General features: G+C 42.5%; 1 protein-coding gene across 4 annotated transcripts; it reads right to left on the bottom strand.

Moving 5' to 3' along the window:
- Positions 1-2,750: 2,750 nt before the first annotated feature.
- On the bottom strand, positions 2,751-13,848 carry parvg (parvin, gamma). Of its 4 annotated transcripts, none has more exons than XM_047333096.1 (13): positions 13,435-13,848; positions 12,530-12,679; positions 11,360-11,424; positions 10,624-10,726; positions 10,250-10,432; positions 9,030-9,145; positions 8,868-8,923; positions 8,745-8,782; positions 8,572-8,633; positions 7,956-8,024; positions 7,783-7,884; positions 6,176-6,248; positions 2,751-4,122 (listed from the first exon to the last, which is right to left on the bottom strand). In XM_047333096.1, the coding sequence occupies exons 2-13, from the start codon at positions 12,591-12,593 to the stop codon at positions 4,100-4,102; spliced, it is 954 nt and encodes a 317-aa protein (XP_047189052.1). In that variant the 5' UTR covers positions 12,594-12,679; positions 13,435-13,848; the 3' UTR covers positions 2,751-4,099. The 4 variants fall into 4 exon arrangements, with proteins under 4 accessions (XP_047189052.1, XP_035497659.1, XP_047189050.1 ...); XM_035641766.2 differs by having other exon boundaries at positions 2,751-4,096; positions 12,530-12,640; positions 13,435-13,842; XM_047333094.1 differs by having other exon boundaries at positions 2,751-4,096; positions 13,435-13,841.
- Between the last annotated feature and the right edge of the window lie 214 nt (positions 13,849-14,062).

Raw genomic sequence — 14,062 nt, 5'->3', positions numbered from 1 at the left:
GGCCCCAAATGGCCAATATTAGCCTATATATAACATATGATCAAATTGAAATAGGTGTACAATTCTTCTCATAAATACATCACAGTGTCAATAAACTATGTGTAAACTAGGTGGCTGTGATTGGCTGACCACTGGTTCAGAGCAAAGCGACAGCTAATCACATAGGTCTGCCCTGTTTGTCTTGATTGACGGGCAAAGAATTCACAAAGGAATGTGATATTATGGAATGATGCAGGAGTAAAAACTGAACGTGTTTACAATCTATTGATATTGTGAGTTACAGCAATGACAAAAACACAGATGATGATAATGGCTGGTACAGCAGCTCTGGATTGGATCGATGTCTGTTTTCAGTCTCCTGCTTAACAGTTTGATCAGAGGCTCAATACTTCACCTAGCAGGTGGTTGAGCCACAATCTCTCCCAGACTGTTGCCATTACCTTCTGACTGCAGGACACCACATGTGGGAGATAAGGCCCAACCTGTTAAAAAAAATGAAAAACACCCAACAACCTGTAAAACGTTCTGTATGGATTTGATATGATCTCCTCTGTATTTGTGTGAGTCTCTGTCCGTCAGTGACCTCCCTCTCGAAAAAGATGACCATGTTTGGTTTTGGCTCCTAAAGCCGAAGCTCTCTATAAATACTGAGGATGGCTCTAATTCAGAAGACATATCTGCCCCAAGAGGTTTAGTAGTTACAGCATAAAAAAAATGAGGGTAAACAGAACTTATTTTAAATCACCGTTCATTATATCCTATACTAGGTCACATCTCCGAAGAGTAAGTGAGGATATTCCGTGTAATTTCTTTCCAGCTCACTGGCTGAAAATACTCCTGGGAGGTTGAGCTGGTTATTTGTGTTGTTATTTTTAATGGCAGAAACTACGAGTGAATTTGCTTCATTTTTAAAAATAAGTTGCGTGTAAAATTGCAGCTGTCACGGAGGAACCTTTAGATTTTACGGATAGGACGTCGTGTACGAAACTGCTCTTAAATTACTTAAGCAATTTAAGCTTTTGGTATATTTTTCTAGATTGGTAAAAAAAAAAGAAAGAAAAAAAGGAACCTGATCAGAAATTTGCAGCAAGTTGATAATAACTTACTGAGCCACAGCAGATCTTGTGTAGTTTCAATTATACTGAAAAGGGATTCCCCCCCCCCCCTGCCTCCAGCGCTACAATAAGTGCATAAATCATAACCTCCATAATGATTCTTGAGTGTACCAGCAGACATGAAACGTTTGTTTTCCCTCAGCGCTGATGCAAGACTCGTTGAGTGCAGAGAAACCGTCTGATCTGACGCTTGAAAAAAGTCCTGTCGCTGGGGTTGTCGGCTGACATCCCATTAGATAGGATGTGACAGAGCACAGAAGGACCCCACCGGTTCATTCAAAGCAACGGAAGAGAAGTTCATTCATTCATTCATCGTCTACCGCTTTATCCATTTAAGGGTCGCGGGGGGTCGCTGGAGCCAATCCCAGCTAACATTGGGCGAGAGGCGGGGTACACCCTGTACAGGTCGCCAGCCTATCGCAGGGCCACATACAGACACGGACAATCATTCACTCTCACATTCACAACTACGGTCAATTTAGAGTCTCCAATGAACCTAACCCCATTCTGCATGTCTTTGGTGTGTGGGAAGAAGCCGGAGAACCCGGAGAGAACCCACGCATACACGGGGAGAACATGCAAACTCCACACAGAAAGGCCCTGGTTGAACCGGGATTCGAACCCAGAACCTTCTTGCTGTAAGGCGAAGGTGCTAACCACTACACCACCGTGCAGCCCGGAAGAGAAGTTGACATTTACAAATCCTCCAGTTTCTCCTCACTCGCCATCACTGATAGACAGTTTAGCTGCTTGAACTTTTTTCAATCAGACATCTCTTCAACAGAGCGCCTCAAATTTTGTCACTTTCAATTTTTTAGACAAATGCCTCCTTTTCCTTTAGATTCATTTTCTTCATTGCACCATTACATCTTCATCTCTTGATTCCAGAGGTGGAAGAACTAACTGGATGATTTCAGTTAATTAGAATTAGAGAAGCATTATCAGTAGATCCAAACTACGGATTTGGTTAAAAAAAAAAACATTATTAAAAGTTTATCATATGTTTTCATTGTCGAATCTTTTCTCTCTGAAATGTAGTGAAGTAGAATAAAACTGAAATGCTAAAGTACAAGTACCTCAGAGTTGTACTTACAAGACAGGAGTAAACAACTGTCTTTCAGCATCACGTTTGTAATGATTAAGTGAATATGATTCTTCCTTCCTAAGACAAGTCAGTGGCAGATCTGAAAAAACGTCTGAGCTTTTAACCAAGGCATGAAGTTAACACAGCCAGAAATCAGATTCAAAAAGTCATGCCGCGAGGATGCTCCAGTCTAGTGCCTGGGCAGAGCATTTCTCATAAACTGTTTCTGCAAATAACAAAACACTCTCTCCGTGCAAAGAAACCCCACGGACAAATAAGAGTCCGTCCAAAACGTTGACAGGAAACATGAGTATGCCTGCCTCCCTCGTCACACGGAACAGATGCATCTCTGCGCATGCAACAGGGAGCAGAGCCAACAGAGCGCAGTGGAAAGTGGTGGCTACTCTGCTGCTGCTGCTGCTGCTGCTTTATGTCTGTGTGTGATGTTCATCACAGAGGTGACAGTGCATCAGGGAGGGGGGGGGGGTTTTAGCTCACATTTCAAAAATCCTGATCTAACTCTTGTAATTAAGTCAAAATCTCGCCTGCGATGTGCTCGAGAGAGTCAACTTTATTTGAACAGCACATTCCGTACACTGTTACTCACACAACATAAAAAAAGTTGAGAGAGAATAAAACTAGATAGATGGGGAAAATATGAAAATGGTTAGAGAAAGGATAGATGAAGTCAGTGGATCCCAGGACACCTTGAAAAAGTCAGGATTTATATATGTGTGTGTGTATGCGTGTGTAGAATATATATGTAGAAATGCATTAATTGGATTCCTGAGGCTGAATGTCAACAAACACATCTGCAAGAAAAACTGTAAAAGTGCATACATTAACCTTAAGACAAAAACAAAGACGCACACTCTGTAGTTTACTAATACACATACTAAATACACAGGAGAGTATAAAACCAGAGAGGCGGTGGTATTTGGATATTATTGTCACGGCTCGTGCTGTGACTCTCCTGTATTTCCCTTTTATCTTTCGGAATCTCTTGTGGAATTTTGCTCGTGACTAATTGAGTTCTCTGTCCAGGATTCGTCTGTGTGATTCTGGAGTCTGCATGCCTCAGCTTAGCCACAGTTACGACGCCAAACGCAAGCCCTTCTACGCCCGCCCCCGCCCCTGCTCACCCTGCCACATCAGTACACATTACTCTCTCTAAATACCTTAAAACTGCTGCCTTTGTCCGTGGTCTGCATACTGAGTACATAACAATTATTATTTAACACAATGGAAGTTGGTGAAATGATAGACTTCATACATTTTTTTCTCAAGCAAATCACTAATGGCATAACCCTCTTTTAAATTACACGTCCTGGTTCCCACTTGGCCCCTTCTGTCCACTTTGCCGGGTCGGTGCATGGTCTTACCTTGCGTCCACCTCACCGTGGGCTTGGTGACATACTAGGTGCAACAATAGTTGGTGAGCTACCTGCTCACAGGCCTGCAAGCAGCTGCAATACTGACCTGAAGCAACAGTTCAATCGCTAAACTAGACATAAAAAGATTCCGTATGTGACTTCCTTTATTTCAGTTTGCTGTTGGTCATTGGTGCAAGTTCACATGTCAGGGTCCTTTAAGGTTTACTGGGCCCTCAGACACTGCTACGTTAATCATGGTTGAGTTTTCGCTTCTCAACCGTCTTGCACAAATTGGGGTGAGAGCATCTACAGAATATCTCAAAAATAGAAAATTCACCAAATATGTGTTTCTGCAACAGAAGGAACAACAAGCTGGCCAAGGATTCGACATGTCCTCGGCTCTGTTTGTATTGTCAGCTGCTGAATTCCTCCTCGAGCGTCTGTCCTCTCTCATTTCTCTTTGTGCTTCTTGAACAGGGCGTACAGGACCTTCAAGGTGGCGGCGACGTCCTGAGAGACAATATCTGTCACACAAGCCGCAAAAAGACAACAACAACAAGAACAACAAAACGAACATTTAGCACATATTGATAATGGCCCATCAGCATCCACCAAGCCCCAGTGGCAGGTGAGGATATGGGGATGCATTAAGCATCATTGGAAAATAACATTAGCTTAAAAAAAAAAAAAAAGTATTCTCACAATCCATCCTTGCAGGTCATAGATCAGGAGGACTAAAAACAACATTAGATGGAAATTGAATCAATGTGCTCTTGGTGAGATGCGATACCAACAAAATTGCTCTCGGTTGTGAGATGCACTAAGTGGGTGAATGTGACATAAAGATCGACTCCATGGCGGTCTAATCTAATTTATGCATGCAGCGCGCTCCCGTTTTTAGCCCCGGCGTGCTGGGATTCCTCATTCCATCACGGCAATTATGCCGATAATTAAAAAGACACTATAAAAGGAATTAAATTCATCATTTGCTCCTGGCTTAGATTAATTACGCTGGTCCTTACATTAACAGTTATCATGTCGAGGATTTATTTTACACTCGCAGTCTAAAACGACTGGCAGGCAGTATTGTGGGGACGTTTCAGCGATTGTGAAAGGGAGACAGAAGCTGAGGGGCAATACAGAGCATTTTGTCAATAATGGATCTGCAGGGAAGTAGATCCATTTACCATCGATTGATTCACACACTTAGACGAGGGGGTAACTCTCTGAGAGAGACCCTCTATTTTGCTCTTCTGTACTTGAACCAATTTACTCTACATGGCCAAAAGTGGCCATTACATCACACGACACCCATTGCACCCGTGTGTAACTTTGAACCTTTCCTTATAAAGCATGAAGCTATGGTTATTCATAGCAGCCTTCAGTAGCCTTTTGAATTTTGTTGACCTGACTCCAGGGATATGCTCACATTTGGGTGATAAGGTCTGTCCTGGAGCGGCTGCCTCTGTTCATCCTCATGTTGGATGGGGTTGAGGTCAGGAGTGTTTCTTTACAGATGTCCCCAGGTTACACTCCCCACTTCCTGCGCTACACTACGGGACTCTGCAGATGTTCTGGTAAGTTACTCCTCACTTGCCTTATTATGTATATAAATATAAAGCAAAGAGATTTTGGGTTAAAGGTCGTCAGGGGATCACGTTGGCTGCAATGATAATTGGTGATGCACTTGATAATTATACTTGATCACTCATTTGATAACAATAGTATGACGTTTGTTTATAAAATATATAAATATTTGTGTGTGTGTGCGTGTGTGTGTGTGTGTGTGTGTTTAGAGTTTGTCGGGCAGGTTGTTCAGGTGGTTGAGGCGCCGATGCATTATTCAAGCAGAATTGCCAGACATTCTCATTTTTAAATGTGGACATTTCAGTGCACAGATACAATCAGAATATCTTTGGGATGTGCCTGATAACTCATGAATACAGAAAACATATCTTCCTTCGGACACACACACACACACACACACACACACACACACACACACACACACACACACACACACACACACACACACACACACACACACACACACACACACACACACACACACACACACACACACACACAAACTAGATATAACAGTGGCGGTGAGATTAAATCCTTGTGTCTATCGGTGTGCGCCGCAGGGACATCGTCCCCTTGAGACCGTCCCTCTCACTGCTCCTCTCTAAATGAAAGATGATGACCTCAGACGGAGCCAATCATCCGCAGTGATACTCATGGAGACACAAGTCGCACTCATTCATATTCCGGAAGCAATTTCACCTTTCCCTCCAAAACACTGTCAGACCCACACTCCGCCGAGCAGTCGAGATTAACTCAAGCTACCGGAGCGATCCCCCTCCTCACCCGACGTACAAACAGATCCTGGCATTTCCCTGTCACTCTGATAAATGCTCTTGATAGAGGACGTCAGCTAAATTAGTTTGACATTGCCGTCTCGGAGCTCCGCTGTTTTTCTACAATCGTTTCACTGACAGACCGTCTGTTTAGTTTTTTCCTCCTCTGTGCCTGGCATTTTAATTTGAATACAATCTGCAACAAAGCAGAGTGTGTGTTGAGTGAACAGGGACTCTTCTCACCTTGTGGGTTCACGTTGGACAACTGCAGGTCTGTGTCATTCAGGAGGTCCAAGGCCAAGGTCACATTGTGAAGCTGGCGATCAAAGAGGCAAAAATCAGTACGTCACCTTTTCCTTTGAGTCATTTTACAGAAAATTGTGTTAGAAAATTAATTTAAGACTTATTGGAATCATCCAATTGACTTATATTCAGGACTTCTTTGTGATTTCTTCATGACATCAGTTATCATACTGTATCTTATGATGGGGAATCATTTTCTGATCACAAATAGCTTTAGATTGTCTCTCTAGTCCTGTTATTTGTGGAGATAGCTTGGAAAATGTGTTTTTACGATCAGCACCAACAGTTCAAAAGTTACCCTGCCAAATAACATTCCTAGCAAGTTTGTTGAGTCATTTTGTACACACACGCACACTCACAATCATGTCGTTTCTACATCACTGCAGGTCTTTTCCTCTGTTTCCATTCTTACTAATTCAAATCTGAGCTATTCACCTCCTAGCTCTAGCTTTGAACTGAAGGCACAGGCACTAGAGTGGCATCAGTTTTCATCTAATATCTTGACAAGCAGAAAGTGCATTTAACAAAATCTCGAAAAAACTAAAAATAACAATAAGGTTTTAACGGCACAAATGAGTTGTCCACAGGTGCAGTGAAATCGTTTCACTGACAGTAATAACAATAGGAGTTTTTAAATAAAGATAAGAATGAATAAAATTAAAATAATAATCATCAAAACTAAAATGAACAAACATAATTAGGACAGAGTTTTATATTGAATAAATTCCTGTTGCAGCATTTACAGCAACACCTTGCTACTGTGTTGGCAGATTTCCTGCATTTCCATTCAAAGATGAACAGAAACCAAATATCTACTTAGTATATTTGGGTTGGGTTGCCATTATGTTAGAATGGCCCGATTTAATATATTTGCAAAACCCACTAGCATTATTGATGAGACTTATACATATATAATGTGTTTATCACCAGAAGCCTTTCAGTTTTCAAGGTATTAAAAAAGTCTAATAAGGAGAGTCCCTGTGTCATGAGCTCATCACGTCCGTGATGAAAGAGTCATAACTTTTTCATAGACTCATCCTACTGCTGCAAGTAAAGAGAGATCACAGATATAATTTAAGTGAGCCGTGTCACCGTAGTAATTATGCATCTACTTTTATTATGGGAATTGTAAAATATTAATTATGTCATATTATTTATTGTTATGGGCATGATTTCAGATCAGGTTCCAGTATTCTAGCTCATTATCCTGTGTGCTCTCGTGGGAAATTAGATTAGCCCAGATTAGAAATGAAGAAGAAGAAAAAAAAAGTACTATGATCTTTGTACTTTTCAATATGATTAATGGAGCCTTTATCTCTAGACGTTCACACAATATCAGCATAAGTGAATGCTGATAGATTTTTTCTTTTCTTTCAAGTGATTGATTTTCGATGAATGCATAAATACATCGCAAATGAAACCCACATCATCTGTGAGCATCTATAGAGGATGCTGATGCTGTACTAATACAGTTGTGTGTGTGTGTGTGTGTGCGCCTCTGTCCAGTCAAAGAAGTATCACGTCTCTACACTGTGATGTGTCCGTACCATCTCAGACGGATTGACAGGGGTCAGGTTGAAGTCACAGAGGGGGATGAAGAAACCTTCCAACTGTCCGATCAACAGCAGGAGGATGACGCCATCTGCAAACTAGACAGAAAACAAAGGAGGTGACATAATATTGTCGGGAGAAGTATTTACCGATTCTTTGTCTGTTTTACCTGTTGGTCCATGTCAGCCACCTGCAGACCCATTGCTGACATACTCTGGTTGACAAAGTGTAAAATGGCCTGAAAGTGGGAAAACAAAAAATGGAGCTGAGACAGTTTGAAACACAACTTGGCCTTATTTTGTCAGTCAGCAGGATGAATGAGAATAATATCAGACCCCTTAATGGAATCAAAGCTTTGTGATTTATCCACTCCACATGACTGTCTTGAAGTAAGCGCTCGAGCGATCAGTTAATTAACGGATTAACCCCAACAACAGAAGTTGAAATGACTATTTAATAACTGATTGTTTGAGTCGCTTATCACACGACTAGTCTCTCAGTAATGAAAATAATCATTGGCTGCGACCTTACCCCAAAGTCACCATTTGTTTGAATGAACTGATCTATTCACAAAGAGCCTTGGTCCAAATAATGCAAAATACCAGAGAAAAGATGAGCAATCCTTGTACATTTGATTCATATTTGTAACCCACTTTCATTGGGCTTGTATTGGAGGATTTATGATGTTATTTACTTCCTGTCTTAACACCTCTACATTTGCTCTGTTTACCAGTGGGGATGTGAGTTAGCTCAGCACTCCTCTCCTCCTCCTCCTCTTATTATACCTTCTTCACCGTGTTGACCTTGTGAGCCTCAAGCTTCAGCAGTTGCTCAATGGGATCCTCGCCTGGGAGAGCAGACAGCCAGAGAAGTGAGTTAAGTCACTGTCGGCTGTAGTGCTGTTTGGATGACATTCAAGATGTTAACATGGACTCAACCTCTGACCACTCTCACTCACTTTCAGTGTTGCTGGGGGAGTCAGCGGCTGTGCTGGTGCTGTCGAAGAAGCCCAAAAAGACAAAATGAGGGGAACTGTGAGGTTTTTCCTCACAGATTTGAAACAGAACATAAATCTACTCACTTCTCCTCTGTCAGGACCTCTGTCTGCACATTGGATTTGATTCCACCACTGCTGACCTGCATGTACAATTAGAGTTAACCATGATTAAACAGCATTTCCACAAGGGGTCTTCAGGACATGTTTGGTGCTGGAAAATGTGCTGAAGCTTGAAAGAAAGCTCACCTCCACCGCCACAACTTCCACCTTCACATTTCGTGGCAAATCCAGTTCAGGCTGGAAACATCTCACCATGGCAACCAGCAAATGAATCGTTGCCAGAAGGTCTTTGTTGTGGATGACTGACAGACGAGCAGCAGAGACAGAGACACACACACACACACACACACACACACACACACACACACACACACACACACACACACACACACACACACACACACACACACACACACACACACACACACACACACACACACACACACACACACACACACACACACACACACACACACACACACAAATTACTTGACAGATACTTGACAGAACCCACCACCAACCCAGTAAGGAAGTAAATAAAGTTACACATTTATGAAACATTTTGTGAAAACATATCCCGTTTTCTATACTTTTTATCTAGTTTATTTGTGACACAAAGCGTTTCAGTTGGTGTCAATAAATTAGTTTCCCTTGAACTACATTCACAAAATGTAGCATATTTATCTGCAAGATTAGTGCTGACCGTGATCATTCATCAATAATGCATTTACCCAAAATCGCAATGATCATTTTTGGCAATTGGCACTTTTGGGTGTCACCAGATCAATATGATTACATTTTACAATGGGCCTTCCACTGAATTTGAAAAGAGAAGCATTTTACCAAAAAAGCACATGTATCTGAAAGTTATGTGGTTTGAATGCCTTTGCTTTCCATCAATTTCAAGCAATGGAATTTTACTATAAATAAGTACTGATTTTGAAAATCAATATTATAATCAATAATGTGTATTCAAGGTGCTCGGATTCAACTGGTTGTATTTTTGTATCCCGAGTCGCTCAAATTGGATTGCTGTAATTCCGACTCTATAGTTCAAAATTAATCAAACATGGATGTAATGAAGTTGTGTTTAAGCCGATCAGGTGATGTTTTTTTTTAGTCACGTGATCCATAAGAAGAAGAGGAAGGAAAGAAATCAGATGAGTGAACCCCGACCCTTGACTCTTGAATTTCACACTCAAGATTATTATGGTCTTTCCTTGCGTCCATAGCCCAGCACTAGCAAACAATCCACCGGCAGATAATTAAAACTAAAAACAGCGAATTTTATCTTCACCAGAAGCCCTCACAGTTGTTATACAAGCTGACATGGCGCTCTTGAGCGAGCACCAAATCCTGTTGTAATGAGAGTGAGCGTCGCCAGGACAGAGCATTTGTTCACTTGCTGCTTTGTCGGTGGAGGCCCAGTGAGTCGCGTGGCTCACGTTTGATGTTCCATTTGATCTGGCTGCTGTCCTGCAGGCCCAGGCTCTTGTCCAACTCCGCCAGGACCAACTCCAGCTTGCGTATCTGAGCAGCACTGGTCAGCGCTATGTCCTCCACAGGCAAATGCACGCTGGCCAACCTGGCTGGAGAAAACCGGCAAATCATTACGCGTAAGGTTAGAGGGGTGCTGGGGGGAACTGCGCTTTGGATGTCAGAGCTGACGGCATTTAGGAGGGCTCGAAGGGGAAACATTTGTTAGCTTTCAACGTCCGATTTGAATAATGACGACGTCATTATCACAGAGCAATCACACGAATGTAACGTGCAGACTCACACAGGAGATGATGAAGCACCAGTCCGTCGTACAGATCCTCCTGCACACTCTGCACCACGATGTGCTCCACTTTCAAAGTCCTATTGATCCAATCAACTAATGCCTAACAAGACACAATTCGTCAAACACTTTCATCTTCTTTCATATATTTCTCTCTTTTACCAAATGCAGAAGATTAAAAACAGCATTAAACCTCAGCATTTTATTTTATTCTCCTTATCTATTTTCAGATGCTGAAGCAGATGGGAAATGACGGCGTACACACTATTTTATTTGTATTCCCTCCCCCTATCTACATATAGCACCTGCCAGTCTTATTGAGTTATTTATTCATTCATTTCCACTTGTACAAAGCACTTGGGCTGCTATGCTTTCCAATCAAAATGTGTTTTAACGTCTGACCCCGGAGACTCTGTTGGCTCCCCACTCCTCTTCTAATCCATCTCCCATCACCTCTGATAATTGTGTCCATTAAAGTTTCATTGATCCTTCCACCCTTTTTCCCCTCTGCATCAGATATTATTCATGCTCTTCATTGCGCACATACAGCACATGCAGCGCTCTGTAATGTACTTTCTGTGTCGGATGTTTTTCTCCATCCCACCTACAGAGATACAGGAAGCCTGGGATCTGCGGTTGTGCAGGATGAGGTTCTAACGTTACAGTAAATGTTGAGTGGGAGACAGAGAAGTCAGTGACAGAGTCTGAATGTAAATAGCAGAATTCATCCTCTCACCTGCTTTAGCTTTTCAAGGTTGGGGTCTTTCAAAGACGTCGGCTGAATGACCTTCCTCTTCTCTCCTGTGTGAATATAAAAAACCGCCGCTGCCGTTTATGTCTTATTAATGTTGTCACTGCAAGTTGAAGCTCCTTCATGTTTGAATGCAAGCCCTACATGCATCTTTTAATGTATTTTTCAGTAGGTAAAGCCACATCTTTACTTTCCCTCCTGCACATTATGAAAACAAAATATCATTCATTGATATCACATCACATTATTGCCCAAAAAATGATCATCCAACTCTCCTGACTGCAGTACAGAGGGATTCAGCCTCTTTCAGCTCATTGTTTTGATTTTTACAGCACATATATTTACTTATTCAGATTCAGATTCAATTAAACCCACCAAGTGTCACACATACAAAGCTGCTTGCTGAACATTGCGGAGGATTGAGCAGCGAAAGAGCCAGATATTTCTCTCGGGAAGTGGTAGAGCCCAAAAACAGAGCTATTACAATTCACGAGGTGCCCAGAAAACGCCAAATTAATTAACGTTGCTCACTGGCCGCTGGATGTGGAATGAAACAACTGTTTGCTTCAGTTGACTGCGACAACTTACAATAAAATACTGAAAGACGTGTGTTGTGTTTACAGCTTGTTCTGCTGTCTGAGAAATTATTCTACAAATGGTGATCATGGTTTATGTTCATTGTGAAAATCTATCAACGGATTCTGATATTGTACAGGAATCACTGGACACCATTGGCTGTGCGAGATAGAAACATACACTCGGCAGCCAATTTATTAGGCACACCGAGCTAGGACTAATGCAGTCTCTCAGATCTACAATAAATCCTTCAGAGGTCATAAGGTTCTGTAATGTACTCCATGGTGTCCGCAGTTTGTACTGCTGTTGAATTGCATACTGCATTAAGAGAGGTGTTAACTCAGAGGTGTTTCTAATATTTAGTCTATTCACATTCATAATGAAGGTAGACTAAACAATTGAAACGGGCCTTCGTTCTGATATAAATATTCAGACGTCTAAACCATAACAGTATGCTTTGCTGTGGTGTAACGTAGCCTCTAAGAAAGTTTAGAAGACCGACTGATTTCACAGGTGACAACTGAACCTTTTGACAGGACATTTAACTTGGAGGATATCAGCAAATGCATATATACGCACCCAGGAAAGACTCGGCATCCACGGTGTTGTCATCTTTGTGATACTCAAAGATGTCAGCCTCCATCAGCCCTCCTCAGTTATACCTCGCCACAGAACCTGCAGAAGAGTCAACTGTGCTCGAACACACCGGGGGGGGTGGTTTATATTTGCCTAAAATATAAACCACAGCAAAATGAAGAAGAAAAAAAACACTCTTTCCATCAGCATGTTTGGCAGAAGGTCTCTCTCTCTCGACAGGGGCTCGGTAAGTATTCTCCACCGTATTGCTCAATCTTCGACTGCTGCAGGGGGGTTACTCTGACCGGCAGTGGAAGCACTGATTGCGCCGACAGCAAATCGCGTACCTCCGATTTTCAGATACAAAAGAAAAGAGTCTAGAGCTCAGCTCGGCTGTAGTCCAATTCTGGAGTTCCTGCAGTGTGTTTCGAGAGGACCGTGTGACTGAGGGTCTTCGAAAAAGTTTCTAAAAAACACAAGACAAGCAGGGGATCCAACTGAACCGGTGAAAAAAAAGGAGTCCGATTTAAGAAGGGGGATGTTTAGTTTCTTAAATTCCTTTTCTCTTTGTTATCGCTGATGCACTCAGCACAGAACAGATCCAGTGCAGTGCAGTGCAGTACAGTACAGTACAGTTGGCAGGGCTGTGCCTCACCTTCTGAGCATTTTTGAATCATATGGTCTGTGATCAAAACACTACGGGTAAGCGAGGCAGTCTGACAACGCAGGCGTGACCTGGAGCTTGTCAAACTGTTGATTTCCTGGATCTGGAGAAAGACAAAGGCCTCGGTGAGCAACTTCTCTCCCCCCCCCCGTCTGTTTTATGCGCGTGTGGCTTCCTTTTCCTGAAGTTGACAGTAACTTTCAAACAAGGTCGTAAGCGAAAAGTCTGTTTGGATAAAGCTTACCTTCAGCGCTCTGAGAGAATCGGGGGGACTTCAGCCGAACTGAGTTCCTTAACTGATGGCAAATCCACAAACTGTCAGAACAGCGATATACGGAGTGGGGGGCTGTGCTCCATCCGAATGGAAGCTCTCGTGAAGTTCAGCAACACAAAAGGTCCGACTGCGCTCAAGTTTAAAACCCGCTGCTTAGATAGGAAACAGCATTTCACAGAGCCGAAAGGGAAGACGAGCACAAATAAGAGGATGTGGCAGAGAAGAAGGTAACACTTCCTCCTTTTGATACATGGCTTTGTAGCAGAGCGCTGTGAGATAAGGGCGTTTATGTTCTGTGGAGCGTTTGAGACTTTGATCATACGCATTTGTCAAGAGGAAGAGAACGAGGAGGACTCTCGGGTGAAGAAAAACAATCGTTTTGGTAAAGCGCAGTTCAGGTGGCGGCGGGAGAAACGTGACATTCAGAGGTCACGCCTCCATCTGTGACCAGCCGTCACGTGGCCTCTCCGTTCTCCAGAAAACGCACCTGCAACGACTGGAAGAAATAGAGGAAGAGACAAGGGCAACGAAACAACAGGCTGCGTGTGCACCGGCCTTGTTGAAGAAAAGAAAAAAGCACCACCCGTCTGCCATACAA

The sequence above is a fragment of the Scophthalmus maximus genome, chromosome 7 (genome assembly GCF_022379125.1).
Source record: "Scophthalmus maximus strain ysfricsl-2021 chromosome 7, ASM2237912v1, whole genome shotgun sequence".
NCBI classification, from domain to species: Eukaryota; Metazoa; Chordata; class Actinopteri; order Pleuronectiformes; family Scophthalmidae; genus Scophthalmus; species Scophthalmus maximus.
This window is presented reverse-complemented; position numbering and strand designations above follow the sequence as displayed.